This window comes from Amblyraja radiata, chromosome 22 (assembly GCF_010909765.2).
Source record: "Amblyraja radiata isolate CabotCenter1 chromosome 22, sAmbRad1.1.pri, whole genome shotgun sequence".
NCBI classification, from domain to species: domain Eukaryota; kingdom Metazoa; phylum Chordata; class Chondrichthyes; order Rajiformes; family Rajidae; genus Amblyraja; species Amblyraja radiata.
In genome coordinates this window covers 25,393,456-25,409,233 of record NC_045977.1, presented here as the reverse complement: position 1 = coordinate 25,409,233, position 15,778 = coordinate 25,393,456, and the positions used below count along the sequence as shown (strand labels likewise).

The window sequence follows — 15,778 nt, the reverse complement described above, 5'->3', positions numbered from 1 at the left end:
TGAAGGATCAGAAACTCAACTTTGCTGTAACAAGTTGTAATGGTTAGAAATTCTGTATTTGCTCTTTCTTAATGATTTGGATACACATTGAATATAAGAGTCATGATGCAACTCTATCAGGCAATATTTGGAATATTGTGTGCAGTTCTCCTTGCTCCATTACAGGAAGGATATGGAGGCTTTGGAAAGGGTGTGGAACAGGTTTACCAGAATGCTGTCTGGATTAGGGGGTAATAGCTACAAGGACAAACCTGGCATTTTCTCTGGAACACCTGAGTTTGAGGTGAGACTTGATATGTATACAAAATTATAAGAGATATCGAGTAGGCAGTCAGAATAGCTGTAAGATGAGAGGGGCAAAGTTTAAAAAAGGATGCGTGGAGTAAGGTTTTTTACACAGAGGGTGGTGAGTGCCTGGAATGGGCTTCCAGGGCAGGTATAACAGACAGATGGGTGGTGGAAGCAGATACAACAGTGGTGTTTAAGAGTCTTTTAGATAAGCATGTAGATATGCAGAGAATGGGGGAATATGGATCATGTGCAGGCAGATAAGATTAGTTTATCTTGACATCATGTATGGCACAGACCATGTGGGTGAAAGGTCCTTTTCTGCACTGTACTGTTCTATCTTCTGTAATCTCTTGCATATGCATTTTTGAGCAGGATGATCAATTGTTACATGCTTTATTCCAGAATTGTTACTTTTTAACCAATTCATACAATTTTAACACATTCTAATTTGCCACTCAAATGTAGAGTTTGACTGGTGTTTCATATTGTGGGTACATGAGAGACTGCAGATGGTGGAATTGTGAGCAAAAAGCAAGTGCTGGAGGAAGTTAGAGGGTCAGGTAGTATTTGTGGAGAGATTGGACAGATGATGTTTTGACTCGGGACCCTTTACCAGATTGAAGAAGAATCCGGACCCAAAACATCGCCTGCCCATTTCCTCTTCAGATGATGTTTAACCCACTGAGTTCCTCCAGCACTTTATTTTTTTTCATTCATATGTGGGGTTAGTCTTGAATAACCTTTGTCCAAATGTCATTAACCACTGGGCCGAGTGGCCATTTTCAGTGCTATAAATATGTGATTTTTCTGTACAAAAATAAGTAATTTGTTCATTCACGAGTGTTATTAATCTTTTTTAAAAAAAACCTTTAACTTTTAAAGACTGTTGGAGGAAATTGACAAGTTTTAAAAAATTGGTTAAAGCCAGGAGATTGAAGGACTGATGATCAGAAGCTAATAGGAGGATGTGACCAGTAGTTTCCCAGGCATCGTGTATTTTGCATCGTGTATGGTGGCTGGAATACCACACAACCAGATTTGTGCCTCATAACCAACAAAGAAGAGGGGTATTGTAAGCAATGCAGATGGCAGCATTAATCCGTTAGTAAGTTCAGCAAAGTTGTAGCCAGTGGTCATTGTTTTTAGTGTGATCCACTTTGGACCCATGAGGGCCTGAACAGTACTTTCTACACAATGCAGTTGGGATGCAAAGAGATGATTGAATCCATGTACACATTTGATTAAATTGTCCCTAATAGAGACAGAAAATCAAGAATAGGCTAATGAAATGCAAACCTTGATTAAGTTGCAGAGTCGTACAGCACAGAAATGGATCCTTTGGCCCATCATATTCATAGAAACATAGAAACCGATCGAGCAACATTTTTTCGTTTCCTCTGTGTATGCGAGTACTCAGTGAAAATGATATTAAAGAAATACTGAATACTGAATACTGAAAATAGGTGCAGGAGGAGGCCATTTGGCACTTCGAGCCAGCACCGCCATTCATTGTGATCATGGCTGATCGTCCCCAATCAATAACACGTGCCTGCCTACTCCCCATATCCCTTAACTCCACTAGCCCCTAGAGCTGTATCTAACTCTCTCTTAAATCCATCCAGTGATTTGGCCTCCACTGCCCTCTGTGGCAAGGAATTCCACAAATTCACAACTCTCTGGGTGAAATCGTTTTTTCTCACCTCAGTCTTAAATGACCTCCCCTTTATTCTAAGACTGTGGCCCCTGGTTCTGGACTCGCCCAACATTGGGAACATTTTTCTGCATCTAGCTTGTCCAGTCCCTTTATAATTTTATATGTTTCTATAAGATTCCCCCTCATCCTTCTAAACTCCAGTGAATACAAGCCTAGTCTTTTCAATCTTTCCTCGTATGACAGTCCCACCATCCCAGGGATCATTCTCGTGAACCTACGCTGCACTACCTCAATCACAAGGATGTCCTTCCTCAAATTAGGAGACCAATACTATACACAATACTCCAGATGTGGTCTTACCAGAGCCCTATACAACTGCAGAAGAACCTCTTTCCTCCTATACTGAAATCCTCTTGTTATGAAGGCCAACATTCCATTAGCTTTCTTCACTGCCTGCTGTACCTGCACGCCAACTTTCAGTGACCAGTGTACAAGGACACCCAGGTCTCGCTGCACCTCCCCCTTACTTAACCTAACCCCATTGAGTTAATAATCTGCCCCCTTTTTTTTGCCACCAAAGTGGGTAACCTCACATTTATCTATATTATCCTTCAGTCCCATTAGCTTACCCAATACTATTTCTCGCTTAATGAAAATTTATTTGTTCCTCTACCCCCTTAGATCCTCTGTCCTCCAGTACATCTGGGAGGTTGTTTGTGTCTTCCTAAGTGAAGGCAGATCCGAAGTACCTGTTCAACTCTTCTGCCATTTCCTTGTTGCCCATAATAATTTCACCCGTGTCTGCCTTCAAGGGACCCACATTTGACTTTGCTACTCTTTTTCCCTTAACATATCTAAAGAAGCTTTTACTGTCCTTGTATTCCTGGCCAGCTTCCCCTCGTACTTCATCTTTTCAGCCCATATTGCCCGTTTTGTTTCCTTCTGTTGTCCTATGAAAGTTTTCCAATCCTCTGGCTTCCGGCTACTCTTTGCTGTGTTATACATCTTTACTTTTAGTTTTATTCTATCCTTAACTTCTCTTGTCAGCCACGGTTGCCGCCTACTCCCCTTAGAATCTTTCTTCCTTTTTGGAATGAAATGATCATGCCTAGAAATTCCCTTGCTATTCCACCGTCATTCCTGCTAGGATCTCTTTCCAGTCGACCTTGGCCAGCTCCTCTCTCATGCCTTCATAGTCCCCTTTGTTCAACTGCATCACTGGCACTTCCGATTTAACCTTCTCCTTCTCAAATTGCAGATTAAAACTAATCATATTATGATCACTACCTCCAAGTGGTTCTCATATCAAATCTGGTTCATTGGATAACACTAAATCCAGAATTGCCTTTTCTCTGGTCGGCTCCATTACAAGCTGCTCTAAGAATCCATCTTGGAGGCACTCTACAAACTCTCTTTCTTGGGGTCCTGTACCAACCTGATTTTCCCAGTCTACCTGCATATTGAAATCCCCCACATGCCAGTTTTAACTCCTGCTGCAACTTACACCCTGCATCCGGACCACTATTTGGTGGTCTGTAGATAACACCAATTAGTGTCTATTATTAGTATTCATGACAACTATTTACCCTTCGACATTATCTCATTTGCAAATATTAGAGGTCTGCATCATCCAATGCCTCTCCTATTTAAGTGTTTGTATAAATGCCTTTTAAACATAGTGATTATAACTGATTCCACCATCTCGTGTGGTATTGATTCCAGATATCCACCTCTTGATAAAATACCCTCACAACCCTTCTAATCTCTTTAAAATATGCATTTCTCTCACTTTAACCTATGCCTTTTTGTTTTTAATATCCCAATTATGGGAAGAGGATTGAAATAAGGAACTGCAGATCTTGGTTTACAAAAAAAGGCACAAAGTGCTGGAGTTAATCAGTGGGTCAGGCAGCATCCCTGGAGAACATGGATAGGTAATGTTTTGGGTTAGGACCCTTCTTCAGACGGTGGGGGGGGGGGGGGAGGAGGAGGATGTTGACTGCCTTATTTATGCCTCTCAATCTTGTATACTTCAATCGGGTCACCTTTGGCCCAGCCTTTCCAATCTCTCCCCATAACTTTTCTCGGTGGCACAGCAGTAGAGTTGCCCACTTACAGCGTTAGAGATCAGAGTTCAATCCTGACTATGGGCGATGTCTGTACGAAGTTTATCTTCTCCCTGTGACTGCTTGGGTTTTCTCTAGGTGTTCTAGTTTCCTCCCACATTCCAAAGACGTGCAGGTTTGTAGGTTAATTCTGTAAAGTATCCCTGGAGTGTAGGATAAAACTAGTGTAAGGCTGTTCGTTGGTTAGTGCGAATTTGGTGGGATGAAGGGCCTGTTTCCATGTTGTGTCTTTAAAACTATAAAACTAGGCAATTTCTTGAAACTAGGCAACATCCCAGTGAATCCGCTCCAGTGTAAACACCTCCTTCCAATAGTGCAGCGATCAGAAGTGTACACAATACTCCAAGTGCATTGTTTTGTGAAATTGCAATATCATGTCCTAACTCTTGTTTTCTTTTCCCTGGCCTATCAATGCAAGTATGCCAACTAAAACCTGGTCTGTTCGTCCACCCAGAGGTTGCTTGATTGAGGGATACATATTGATTGTTGCCAGAGAGAATTCGCCTGATTGTCTTTCAAATCTCATTCATTCATCTTGGAGACATGGTTTTCAGTCCTCCAGTGTACTAGTGTACTAGTGTACAGTGAAACTAGAGTTTCAACATGTAAAGACCAGTGAATGAGTTGAGCCTTTCCACCTGTGTTGCCTTGCAATCCTCAACCAGTTTGCATAGAACGGAAAACCATTTAAAATCTCAAAGTTGGCACATCATTATAGTAATGTACTGTATATGCTTATGCTTTTCCAAAAATGCTGATGTGTCTGCTGATATAGGGCATGTTGGAAAATTGGGCCTCAGTGGTGGGAATAGATGAACAAAGATTGAAGCTCAGAAAACTGGGGAGAAAGTTTAGCATTAAATGTTCTGATAGTTGGGTGTAGACACAGGCGAGAAGACCACACTTCATTCCCAGATTTCACTTGAAATGTGATTTTTTGAAGTGTTTTGCTTAAATATATAATAACATGATAAATATAAGGACACCAATAGACATGGGGCCTCTTGGATCTGGCTTGTCTGAAATGCATAGAATTACCAAATGATGGTCAGAGGCTGAGCTTTGATTCAGTGATCTCAAGGAGGAATTGCTCTCGTGGATCATGACATTGATTTCCTTATATCTGGAATAATCAATGTTCCATTAGCCAGATGGTAGACTTAAAAAAAAAGTGTATATATATATATATATTTTTTTTTTTTAATTGCTCGATGCGGATATGGGTTTAAAATTTATGAAAATTTAGAAAAATATTTTGGTTAAATGTCTCTGTCTGAATCTAGAGTGTGGTGTAATTAATTTATGAAGATCTGAAATGTCCTTTTACATTTTTGTTAGGGGTTGGTGAAAAGTATTCAACATGGGAACCAACAAAAAGAGAATTGGAGCTATTACGGCACAATCCTAAACGGAGGAAAATAACTACAAATTGTACCATTGGTAAGTGAATGAGAATTTGAGAAAATGGGGCCAGAAGCTTTTGTGGTGAAAATAACACCAATGTCAGAATGACATTTAAATTATGGTAGGAGATTGAAAGGTTTGCGTCCACCATATTATGTTACTATATGAAGTAGAAAATCATCAAGCGACTTGAAATAGTCCCTATTACAATCCTGAAAGTAGAGCTGCAAGACAGCTTTCTTCCTGAATTAATTTAATTTTCCTATCAATTGTCACAGTCTTTGATTGGTATCAAGAAATTTTGGTAAGTATTAATTTATGTGCCAAAGATTAATAGTATTGAATTTTACTTACTTGTGTCTGGAAATGGATATCAAGAAATAAATATTCAGTTGCTAACATTTGCATGTTAGTTAACATCCTCAAGCAATATTATTTTGTTGATATCCTGACCTTAAGATGTATTTATTTTCTGTTGCACATGACCACTTATGGCTATTCTGGTTAGAGCAACCAATTGCTAATATTTTTTAATGCTGTTTCTGAGATTTGAATATTTACATCGATACAGGAGTTCAGAATCTCCAAACCTAGTGTTTCCTGGATGTCATTGAAGTAAGCTTGAAGAGAAATCAAGCCAAAAAGACAAAAACAAATTGATGGTGGAAATATTTAAATGAAATTAACAGAGAAATTTAACACAAGATTAAAGCAAAACTCGTCCCAATGTACTTATTATTTCAGCACTCAATAGCTATTAAGGTTTGAATCACACAAAAATATCTTTGTTGAAAAATATTGTCAACAGAATAATCGATGACCAGTGCTTGCCAGCTCTTGGGCCACTTTGCCTATTTGCTTTATGGATTTGGTGCAGTAATTGACTGATCATCCATGGTGAGATTGAAATGCAATTCTGTACCTAGACCTGAATCCTTAAAGAATAAGTCTCCCTCTTCCAGTTTGACATCATGTGGAATGTAATTCCATGGAAGTTGCATGCTGGATTGGGGCATTCATCCCAACCATAAACTGGTACGGTTCCATTACAAGTAAGTAAGTGTATTGGCCAAGTATTCACATACAAGGAATTTGCCTTGGTGCTCCGCCCACAAGTAACAACATGACATACAGTGACAGTTACGAATGACTCAGAAAACACTAAACATTAATAATAAAACATTAATGATAAAAACACCATTGATCAAGGGGGAATGGGAGTAGAGGACGGAGTCTTTGCAGGAGGCAGGGTGGGAAGAAATATGGTCTAGATAGTTGTGGGAGTCGGTAGGTTTATAATAGGTGTTCATCGATAATCTATCACCTGTGAAGGAGACTGTGAGATTAAGAAACCAATGGGAGATGTCGGAGATGGTCCAAGTGAATTTGAATGGAGGATGGAAATTAATAATGCAGATAATTAAGTCCATGGGTTCTGCATGAGTGCAGGAGGTAGCCCCGACACAGATGTCAATGTAGCAGAGATAGAGTTTGGGTATAGGGCCCGTGTATGCCTGGAACAAGGATTGTTTGACATACCCTTAACGAAGCAGGCATAGCTGGGGCCCATCCGAGTGCCAATGGCTACACCTTGGATCTGGAGGAGTGGGGAGTCGAAGGAGAAGTTGTTGAGAGTAAGGATCTGCTCCGCCAGCTGGAGGAGAGTGTTGGTACAAGAAATTGACTGGTTCTGTGGTCGAGAAAGAAACTGAGGGCTTTAAGACCTTCCGGATGGAGGATAGAGATGTTGAGTGACCATAGTAAAGATGAGGGAGTGGGGGGCCTGGAAAACAGAAGTCATTGAAGAGGCAAAGGATGTGTGAGGTGTCTTTGATGTAGGGCGGGGAGGGATTGGACCAGGGGGGGGGGATAGAATGGAGTTGAGGTATTTGGAAATGTATTCCGATTGACAGGAGCAGGCAGAATCGGTTGGTCTGCCAGGGCAGTTCTATTTATGGATTTTGGGGAGAAGGTAAAACCGGGCTGCGTGGGGCTGGGAAACATGAGGGGTTGGAGGCTGTGGAGGAAGGCAGCCGGAAGTTATAAAATGGAAAATAGTCTGCGAGATTATGGCCTGGTGCTCATTTGTCGGGTCATAGTCCAAGGATCAGTAGGAGGAGGTGTCCGACGGCTGGAAGTGTGCAATGGGACCTTGGAAAGTCAGACCCAGTGGTGTAGGAGCGTGCAGCCTGGCGGCTATGGGGCCTGGTGCTGAGCCTGGAACTCGGGTGAGGTGATGGCTCTGGCCTGTTGATGGGTAGACGAGAGACAGGGGTAGGTGGAGTCGCCTGTTTTACTGAGGTTCCCTGTAGCGGGGGGTTACTGAATGTCAGAGAGAGGGGGGAATTTTACTGGGGTTCCCTGTGGTGGTGGGGGGGGGGGGGGGTGCGGCAGTAGAGATAGTGGTTTAGGTTTTTCCTCCTCTCCTCTAAGCATCATTGTGCAAAATATATCAGCGGATATCTGGATAAATTATAAATATTTATCAATGTGGTTCTGATGAATCGTGACCACAAAATTATCTCCCTTTTGTAATCCTTTTGATCTATTTCAACACCATCACAATTTGGATCAATTGGCCTAAACTTATCTAACACTGCCCCTATTAACCTGAATGCTGTTTTGATTGATTTTTGGGCTGGGGGATGTGAGGGAGGAAGGGAATTGCAGAATTACAGGTAGGGAGCTAAGCCATCGCAATCTCGACAGAAATGTATATTTACACTAATTGCGGTAGGGATTCATAAATCTGGACTGCGGTCCTTGGTGCACATTTTAGTTGCATCATGTTTCTTTGGGTAGAATTCTGCAGTAATAAATTAGCTGTACAGAGTTAGCACATTTAAATTAATCCAGCTAAAGATTCTGGACAGATTTACTCCATTAAAGAATTACTATATTGACAGTTGGCAATTGATTTTCCTTTTTGGGACAAGATGCGAGCCACCTAATTCACTTGGATTCTGGCTTAATATTTTTGGTTGCTTCAATGGCTTGTTTGTCCTATCAGGGATCCACCCCATCAGGGATCCAGTTATTCCTCCTTGCTGCAAGTAATGTTTTCAGTATTCAAGAAGGAACTGCAGATGCTGGAAAATCGAAGGTAGACAAAATTGCCGGAGAAACTCAGTGGGTGCGGCAGCATCTATGGAGTGAAGGAAATAGGCAATGTTTCGGGCCGAAACCCTTCTTCAGACTTCAGAATGTTTTCAGTAGTTTGTTTCCTCAATGCAATAATTTTTTACACTCTTTCACTTGGATCCATGAAATTCAAAATGTGTATGACTGCAAATATTTTTTGTTTGGCTCAGTATTTTGTGAGGAAAAAAAGCTGTTTACAATGCCTGCTGTTGCTAGGACTTTTTTTTGCTGAATTCCCTGGAATTAAGATAGATGCAAAATGCTGGAGTAAGGTAGTGGGTCAGGCAGCATCTCTGGAGAAAATGGATAGGTGATGTTTCGGGTTGGGACTCTTCTTAGACTGATTGTGGGTGTGTGGGGGCGGGGGGGGGGGGGGGGTGGAGAGAGACTGGAAGCAATAAAAATAACAGGACAAATCAGGGATGGCAACAGACAAAGTGCTTTGAGAGGTTGATTATGGCACATATCAACTCCTACCTCGACAAGAACCTCGACCCACTGCAGTTCGCTTACAGCCACAACAGGTCAACGGTGGATGCAATCTCACTGCACTCCGCTCTGGACCACTTGGACAACAAAAACTCATATGTCAGGCTGTTATTCATAGACTACAGCTCAGCATTTAATACCATCATCCCCTCCAAGCTGGTTACCAAGCTCTCAGATCTGAGTCTCGGCGCATCCCTGTGCAATTGGATCCTCGACTTCCTCATCCACAGACCATAGTCTGTCCGTATTGGTGAAAATGTGTCATCCTCGATAACAATCAGCACAGGAGCACCTCAAGGCTGCGTGCTCATCCCCCTGCTGTACTCACTCTATACTCATGACTGCGTAGCCGGACATGGTGCAAACTCCATCATCAAGTTCGCCGACGACACCATTGTTGTGGAACGAATCACTGATGGTGATGAGTCGGAGTACAGAAGTGAGATCGACCGATTGACCAAATGATGGCAGTACAACAATCTGGCTCTCAGCACCAGCAAAACCAAGGAACTGATTGTGGACTTTGGAAGGGGTAGGATAGGGACCCACAATGCTGTTTATATCAATATGGTGGAAAGGGTCAAGAACATCAAATTCCTGGGCGTGCATATTTCTGAAGATCTTTCCTGGTCCCAGTACACTGATGCAATTATAATTATTATGCATCAGCGCCTCTACTTCCTGAGAAGATTACGGAGAGTCGGTAAGTCAAGGAGGACTCTCTTGAACTTCTACAGGTGCACGGTAGAGAGCCTACTGACTGGTTGCATTGTGGCTTGGTTCGGCAACTTGAGCGTCCAGGAGTGGAAAAGAATGCAGAAAGTTGTGACCACTGCCCAGTCCATCATCGGCTCTGATCTCCCCACCATCGAAGGGATCTATCGCAGTCGCTGCCTCAAAAGGCTGCCAACATCATCAAAGACCCACACCATCCTGGCCACACACTCATCTCTCCGTTGCCATCAGGAAGAACGTACAGGAGCTTGAAATCTGGGACATCCAGGTTCAGGAACCGTTTCTACCCCACATCCATCAGGCTATTAAACACGACATCAAGCAAACTCTGAACAATAACAGCCTATTGCACTTTATCATTTATTTATTGTGTACATATATATATGGTCTATGGTATATAGACACACTGAACTTTTATCTCCTGTTCTGTATTATGTGTACATATTCTGTTGTGCTGCAGCAAGCAAGAATTTCATTTTCCCAAATGGGACACTAGATAATAAAACTCTCTTGGCTCTTCACTTGACTCTTGACTTCAGGCAGGGAGGTTCCCTGATAGGCTGATTCTTATCTAGGAACGATGATCCCTAGAATTAAGCGTAGCTTGATACCGCAGGTGTCATGATGAGGGGGCAATTGTAGTATACCTATAATATTGCTCATGGTTAATGCTGATAAGAAAAATTTACACTGGACCTTCACAATGAGTCATCTGTTTTCCAAATGATATAAATGGATTGCTGCTTGATACTGCAGCCTTGATTCAATTGACTTCAGAGACTTGTTATTCATTTCTATTACAGGGGAATATCTACAAACATTTTTTTATTGTGGATTGTTATTGTATCATGAGATTATCTCCGTAGTGTTAGTTGCTTAACTGTGCAGTCCATGTGTTGAAAGTTTTTGCATGTATTACAGGACAATGTGGGGGATGGGTAGAATTAACCTGTGCCATCGGGTGAGAAATTAAATGCATCAGTTACAGTTAATTATTATTAGTTCCACTATGTGCATGCAACAATACATGACAGTCTCTATTGCTTAGAGATGCAGCATGGAAACGGGTCTTTCAGCCCATTGAGTCCATGCTGACCATCAATCACCCGTTCACACCAGTTCTATTTTACCCCACTTCCACATCCACTCTGTACACATTAGGAGCAATTTACATAGGCCAATTAACCTGCAAAAGAAAAAGGAAACGTGTTGGGTTTAGAATGATTAAATCAGACACTGTCTTTAAGGAATGTGAAGCAAGCAGGTACACTATGTGTACCACCGCATGACAATGCGTGCACGTGACAATAATAAACATAAATCTAAAAATTAGATGTTATTTTGCTGAAGCATAGGAGATACTGAGGAGCTTATCAGGGAAGATGCTGAAAGATCATTTCCCCTCTGTGACGGGGCAAGGGCAGAGGATCTGGAACTGGGACATAGTTTCAGAATAATGGATTATCCTTCCAATGGTTATGAATCCTTGGAATTCTAAATCCCAGCAGCAGTGGAGGCTGAATCATTAAATATACTGAGATTTGTATTTTTCTGTGGGGGTCAAGGATGATGGAAAGGCAGGAAAGTGAAGCTGAGGCCAGGATCAGAGTTGCCATTATCAGATGGAATGGCAGAGTGCACTTGAGGGCAATATTGCCTTTTCCTTCTATTTCTTATCGTATTCAAAGCAAATGCTCCTCAAATTTCCAGGTGCCCGGCCCAAATTTCCAGGTGCCATTTAATATTTTTCTGCTGCTAAAGTCAAAATTAAAGATACTTAACCCTATTGATCGTCAATACTACCACATGGAAATGTATCAAATTTTAAATTGCCAAATTTGGTGTCTTTTAGAATGATTGCTTTCAAGTTTTGCAGCCTTACAAACTGCCAGTGGGGGGCAGCACTTGCATTCACAATTGCTTTTATCACAGCAAGATGTTTCTGCAATTTCCAAGAAAATTATCCCATATAATGGTGGTCCTTTAATTCTGAGGACAAGTATTAGATGTTGTTTATAGTAATGAAATTGTACTGGGGTTGGGAGATGAGTGAGGGTTGTGGGACCTGTTTGGTATCAGGGATTGGAGGATTGTTGTCAAGTTTATTATATTGTCGTTTCCATCACTTACTAGTTAATTTAATGTGTAATAGGCATCCATTTTAACAGGATAATGGCTGCAAATGGATACAGGTGAATCAAAGAACATTGATGCTTTACAGACACTTTGGGTCTGAGGTCGTGAAGAATACACAAGATGATGAAGTTGCTCAGGTCCCACCATAAGCCTTAAACCACAAATATCTCCAATGCTTTCACTGTAACGTGCATTGTCTAACCTCCAATTGTTTTGTATGACTTTGCTATTGGACTAAGGCTGCCACAGCCTGCACATTATGGTAGCGGGTAGATAACAGCCATACCAAGTTAAAATAATTTGCTTGCCGACCTCTTCCATAACTTGATTGAAGTGAAAGCAAGTCATTCGTGATTTTAATGAACTGCCTGCAGGGAGTTAAGTATTTCATTGTGATAACCTCATTGTGAGGGAAATAATAAGGTGATGCAAACAGGAAATAATTTGCCTTTAAATTCTTTCTGGAATTCTTAATAATGTCAAATGGGACTGGGCTATATTCTTTGGATTGAATATCTCGCTTCTGTCAAACTATGATCGCAATGACTTGCTTGATTATTTCAAATATGGGCTGTGTAAAAGTAAAGGTGTGGAAGGGTTCAGCAGAGTGGATTGGGCAATCCAGTTTTGTCATAGTCATAGAATGTTAAGCAAAGAAACTGGCCCTTTGGTCTAACACATCCATGTTGACCAAATGTCTTCCTCAGCTAGTACATTTGCCCACATCCCTTTAAACCTTTCCTTTTCATGAGCACTTTGGTGGTGGAGGGTCCACTCCAGTTTAAATTCCATTTGGAATATTTCTGGAGGACCAAGAAGCAAGAGTTACTCCAGGGATTACTCCAGCTCCAGGGAGTGATTCTCCGTTGGTTTTCAGCGGTCGCGTCGAGGTGGCGACAGGACAGCAGTGGCGGACAGATCTCCCACAATGCAAAGGGAGGGAGAAATTGCCCGGTGCCGGCCAGTTGCCGTGGTAGTGCGCATCTGCAGGGCGGCCGATGATGTGCTGGCCGTGGTTGTGCGCATGTGCAGGGGGAGGATGTGCAGGCCGTGGCAGTGCGCATGTGCAAAGCAGCCGGCCGTGCCGTCGGATGAGGAGCAGGGCGGAGAGCGGAGTCCCGAAGGCCCGGATACGGGTAGCGGACGGAGGCGGAGAGTGACAGACAGAGAGATAGAGAGGGGGGCCCACTCAGAGTTGAGTCCGGGTGCTTGCCAAGCCGGGCAAAATAGCATGGCTTTTAGGTTGCCCGGCAGGACTTTAGGTGGCCATTGGCACCTGGGCAACCATTAATTTCGAGCCCTGATAGTTTAGGAAGGCACCTTGGGTGGCATGGATAAGCTATACAACACCAACCCAACTACTATGACTGTGATAGGGCACTTGCCAGAACAACAGCCGAAGTGCCTCTTGATTTGTGATTAAGATATACTCTTCTCCTGATCCATATAATTATTGCTCCAAATCTGTTGGATGGGGAGAGGTGCATAGGTGGAAGAAAAGGAAGATTGGGTGAATGGCAATTATCCTGAATGAAATGAACTGGTGAGCTACGGGCCATTAGAATCTAAGTTTGTGCTGCTTTTGTGCTGCTTATAAATGGATTGGAACTGAAGGAACAGTCTAGACGAAACAAAACTGTAATCCAAATTAGGGGCAGTTATTTTCCAAAACATTCATGCTTTAATGGTGTTCTGCAGGAGTGAAAAGTTGTACTGCTTTCTGTATGTTTTATGCTTTGATTGAAATTTGAAAATGCATGTTCTTAGATTATATTTTGCTTTGGTAGTATATGGCCGTACACTTATGCCAATTGTAGAAATGTATCAAATAGAACTCATGATTAATTTATACAACTTATAATTATTTGTACTTATAGTGATTTTCTTTTGTCCTGGAGAGTTAGAATACCATAAGCTCCATACTGACTCATGTATTCTCTGTTTCAGGTCTCCGAGGCCTCATAAACCTAGGGAACACCTGCTTCATGAATTGCATTGTCCAGGCACTTACCCACACTCCATTACTCCGTGATTTTTTCCTTTCCGACCGACACAAATGTGAAATGCAGAGTCCCAATTGCTGTCTAGTCTGTGAAATGTCTAGGCTATTTCAGGAGGTGAGTGATTATTAGTAGAGTCGGTTGCAACCATTGAACATAATGCAGGATGCTGCTTCTCAAGTCATCACAAACCAATCAGTTTCTGAACAAGAGATTTGGAGAGGAAAATTATTTGCTGCTGAGTTTAACTTGAGAGGATGACGGCGAGGCGAGTGGTGAACATCATTGAATATCGGTTTGTGAATAGTCAAACATTCATATGAAAGGAGTATATAAAGTCAGGATATATAATACAAAAAGTAGTGGCAAAAGTATGGAAAGGTAAAACCTGAAGGTAGACACAAAATGCTGGAGTAACTCAGCGGGTGAGGCAGCATCAATGGAGAGAAGGAATGGGTGGTGTTTCGGGTCGAGCCTTCTTCAGACTGATGTCAGGGGAGGGGGTGGGACAAAGATAGAATGTAGGCGGAGACAGTAAGACAAGTGGGAGAACTGCGAAGGGGAAGGAGAGAGAAAGCAAGGGCTATCTGAAGTTAGAGAAGCCAATGTTCATACCGCTGGGGTGTAAACTACCCAAGCGAAATATGAGGTGCTGTTCCTCCAATTACTGATGAGCCTCACTCTGACAATGGAGGAAGCCCAGGATATTAAGGCCAGATTGGGAATGGGAGGGGGAATTGAAGTGCTGGGTCACCAGAAGATCAGATAGATTAAGACTGACTGAGCGGAGATGTTCAGCGAAATGATCACCGAGCCTGCACTTGGTCTCGCCAATGTAAAGAAGTTGACACCTGGAACACCGAATACGGTAGATGAGGTTGGAGGAGGTGCAAGTGAACCTCTGCCTCACCTGGAAAGACTGTTTAGGTCCTTGGATGGAGTCGATGGGGGAGGTAGAGGGGCAGGTCTTGCATCTCCTGCGGGTGCAGGGGAAAGTACCTGGGGAAGGGGTGGTTTGGGTGGGATGGGGCGAGTTGACCAGGGTGCTACGGAGTGAATGGTCTCGGCGGAAAGCAGAAAAAGGTGGCGATGGGAAGATGTGGCCAGTAGTGGGATCCCGTTGGAGGTGGCGAAAATGTTGGAGGATTATATGCTGTATATGACGGCTGATTGGGTGGAAGGTGAGGACAAGGGGGACTCTGTCCTTGTTACAAATGGGGAGAGGGGTAGTAAGAGCAGAGCTGCGGGATATTGAGGAGCCCCTAGTGAGAGCCTCATCTATAATGAAAGAGGGGAACCCCCATTTCTTAAGAATGAGGATATCTCCGATGCCCTGGTATGGAACACCTCATCCTGTGCGCAGATGCATCGTAGACGAAGGAATTGGTAGTAGGGGATAGTCTTTACAGGAAGCCGGGTGGAAAGAAGTGTACTCAAGATAACTATGGGAGTCAGTAGGTTTGTGGTAGATGTCGGTCAAGTCAGAACCTGATGGATTGGCTCCACTTGAATGAATTGTAATGTAGTACATGGTGAAGAATGAAGATAAATATTGCAGTCTAGCTATACAGAAAATGATTGCATGTTGGCCAAAACTGTTGGTAAAATATTGGAGTAAAATTGGTATTCGAAAAAAAAGTAGAATTGGGTAACTTGGTGAGAGAACTTAGCTGTTAAGGATGGGCAACAGTGAGAAATTATCTTGACTCAAAAATAGCCAGGAAGAATCATTTCTGTGGGAATGTGAAACAGAAGGTGAAAGCATTGATAGCAATCCATTGAGTCTCCAGCAGTCTCACTGA

General features: G+C 42.5%; 1 protein-coding gene across 2 annotated transcripts in view; it reads left to right on the top strand.

The window, feature by feature from the left end:
- Positions 1-15,778, top strand: part of usp22 (ubiquitin specific peptidase 22) — a 103,545-nt gene that overhangs the window by 57,898 nt on the left and 29,869 nt on the right. For both annotated transcript variants that reach the window (XM_033040775.1, XM_033040774.1), the window contains exons 4-5: positions 5,410-5,511; positions 13,924-14,093. In XM_033040775.1, coding sequence (XP_032896666.1) covers positions 5,410-5,511; positions 13,924-14,093 — 272 coding nt within the window. The remainder of the gene's footprint in view (positions 1-5,409; positions 5,512-13,923; positions 14,094-15,778) is intronic.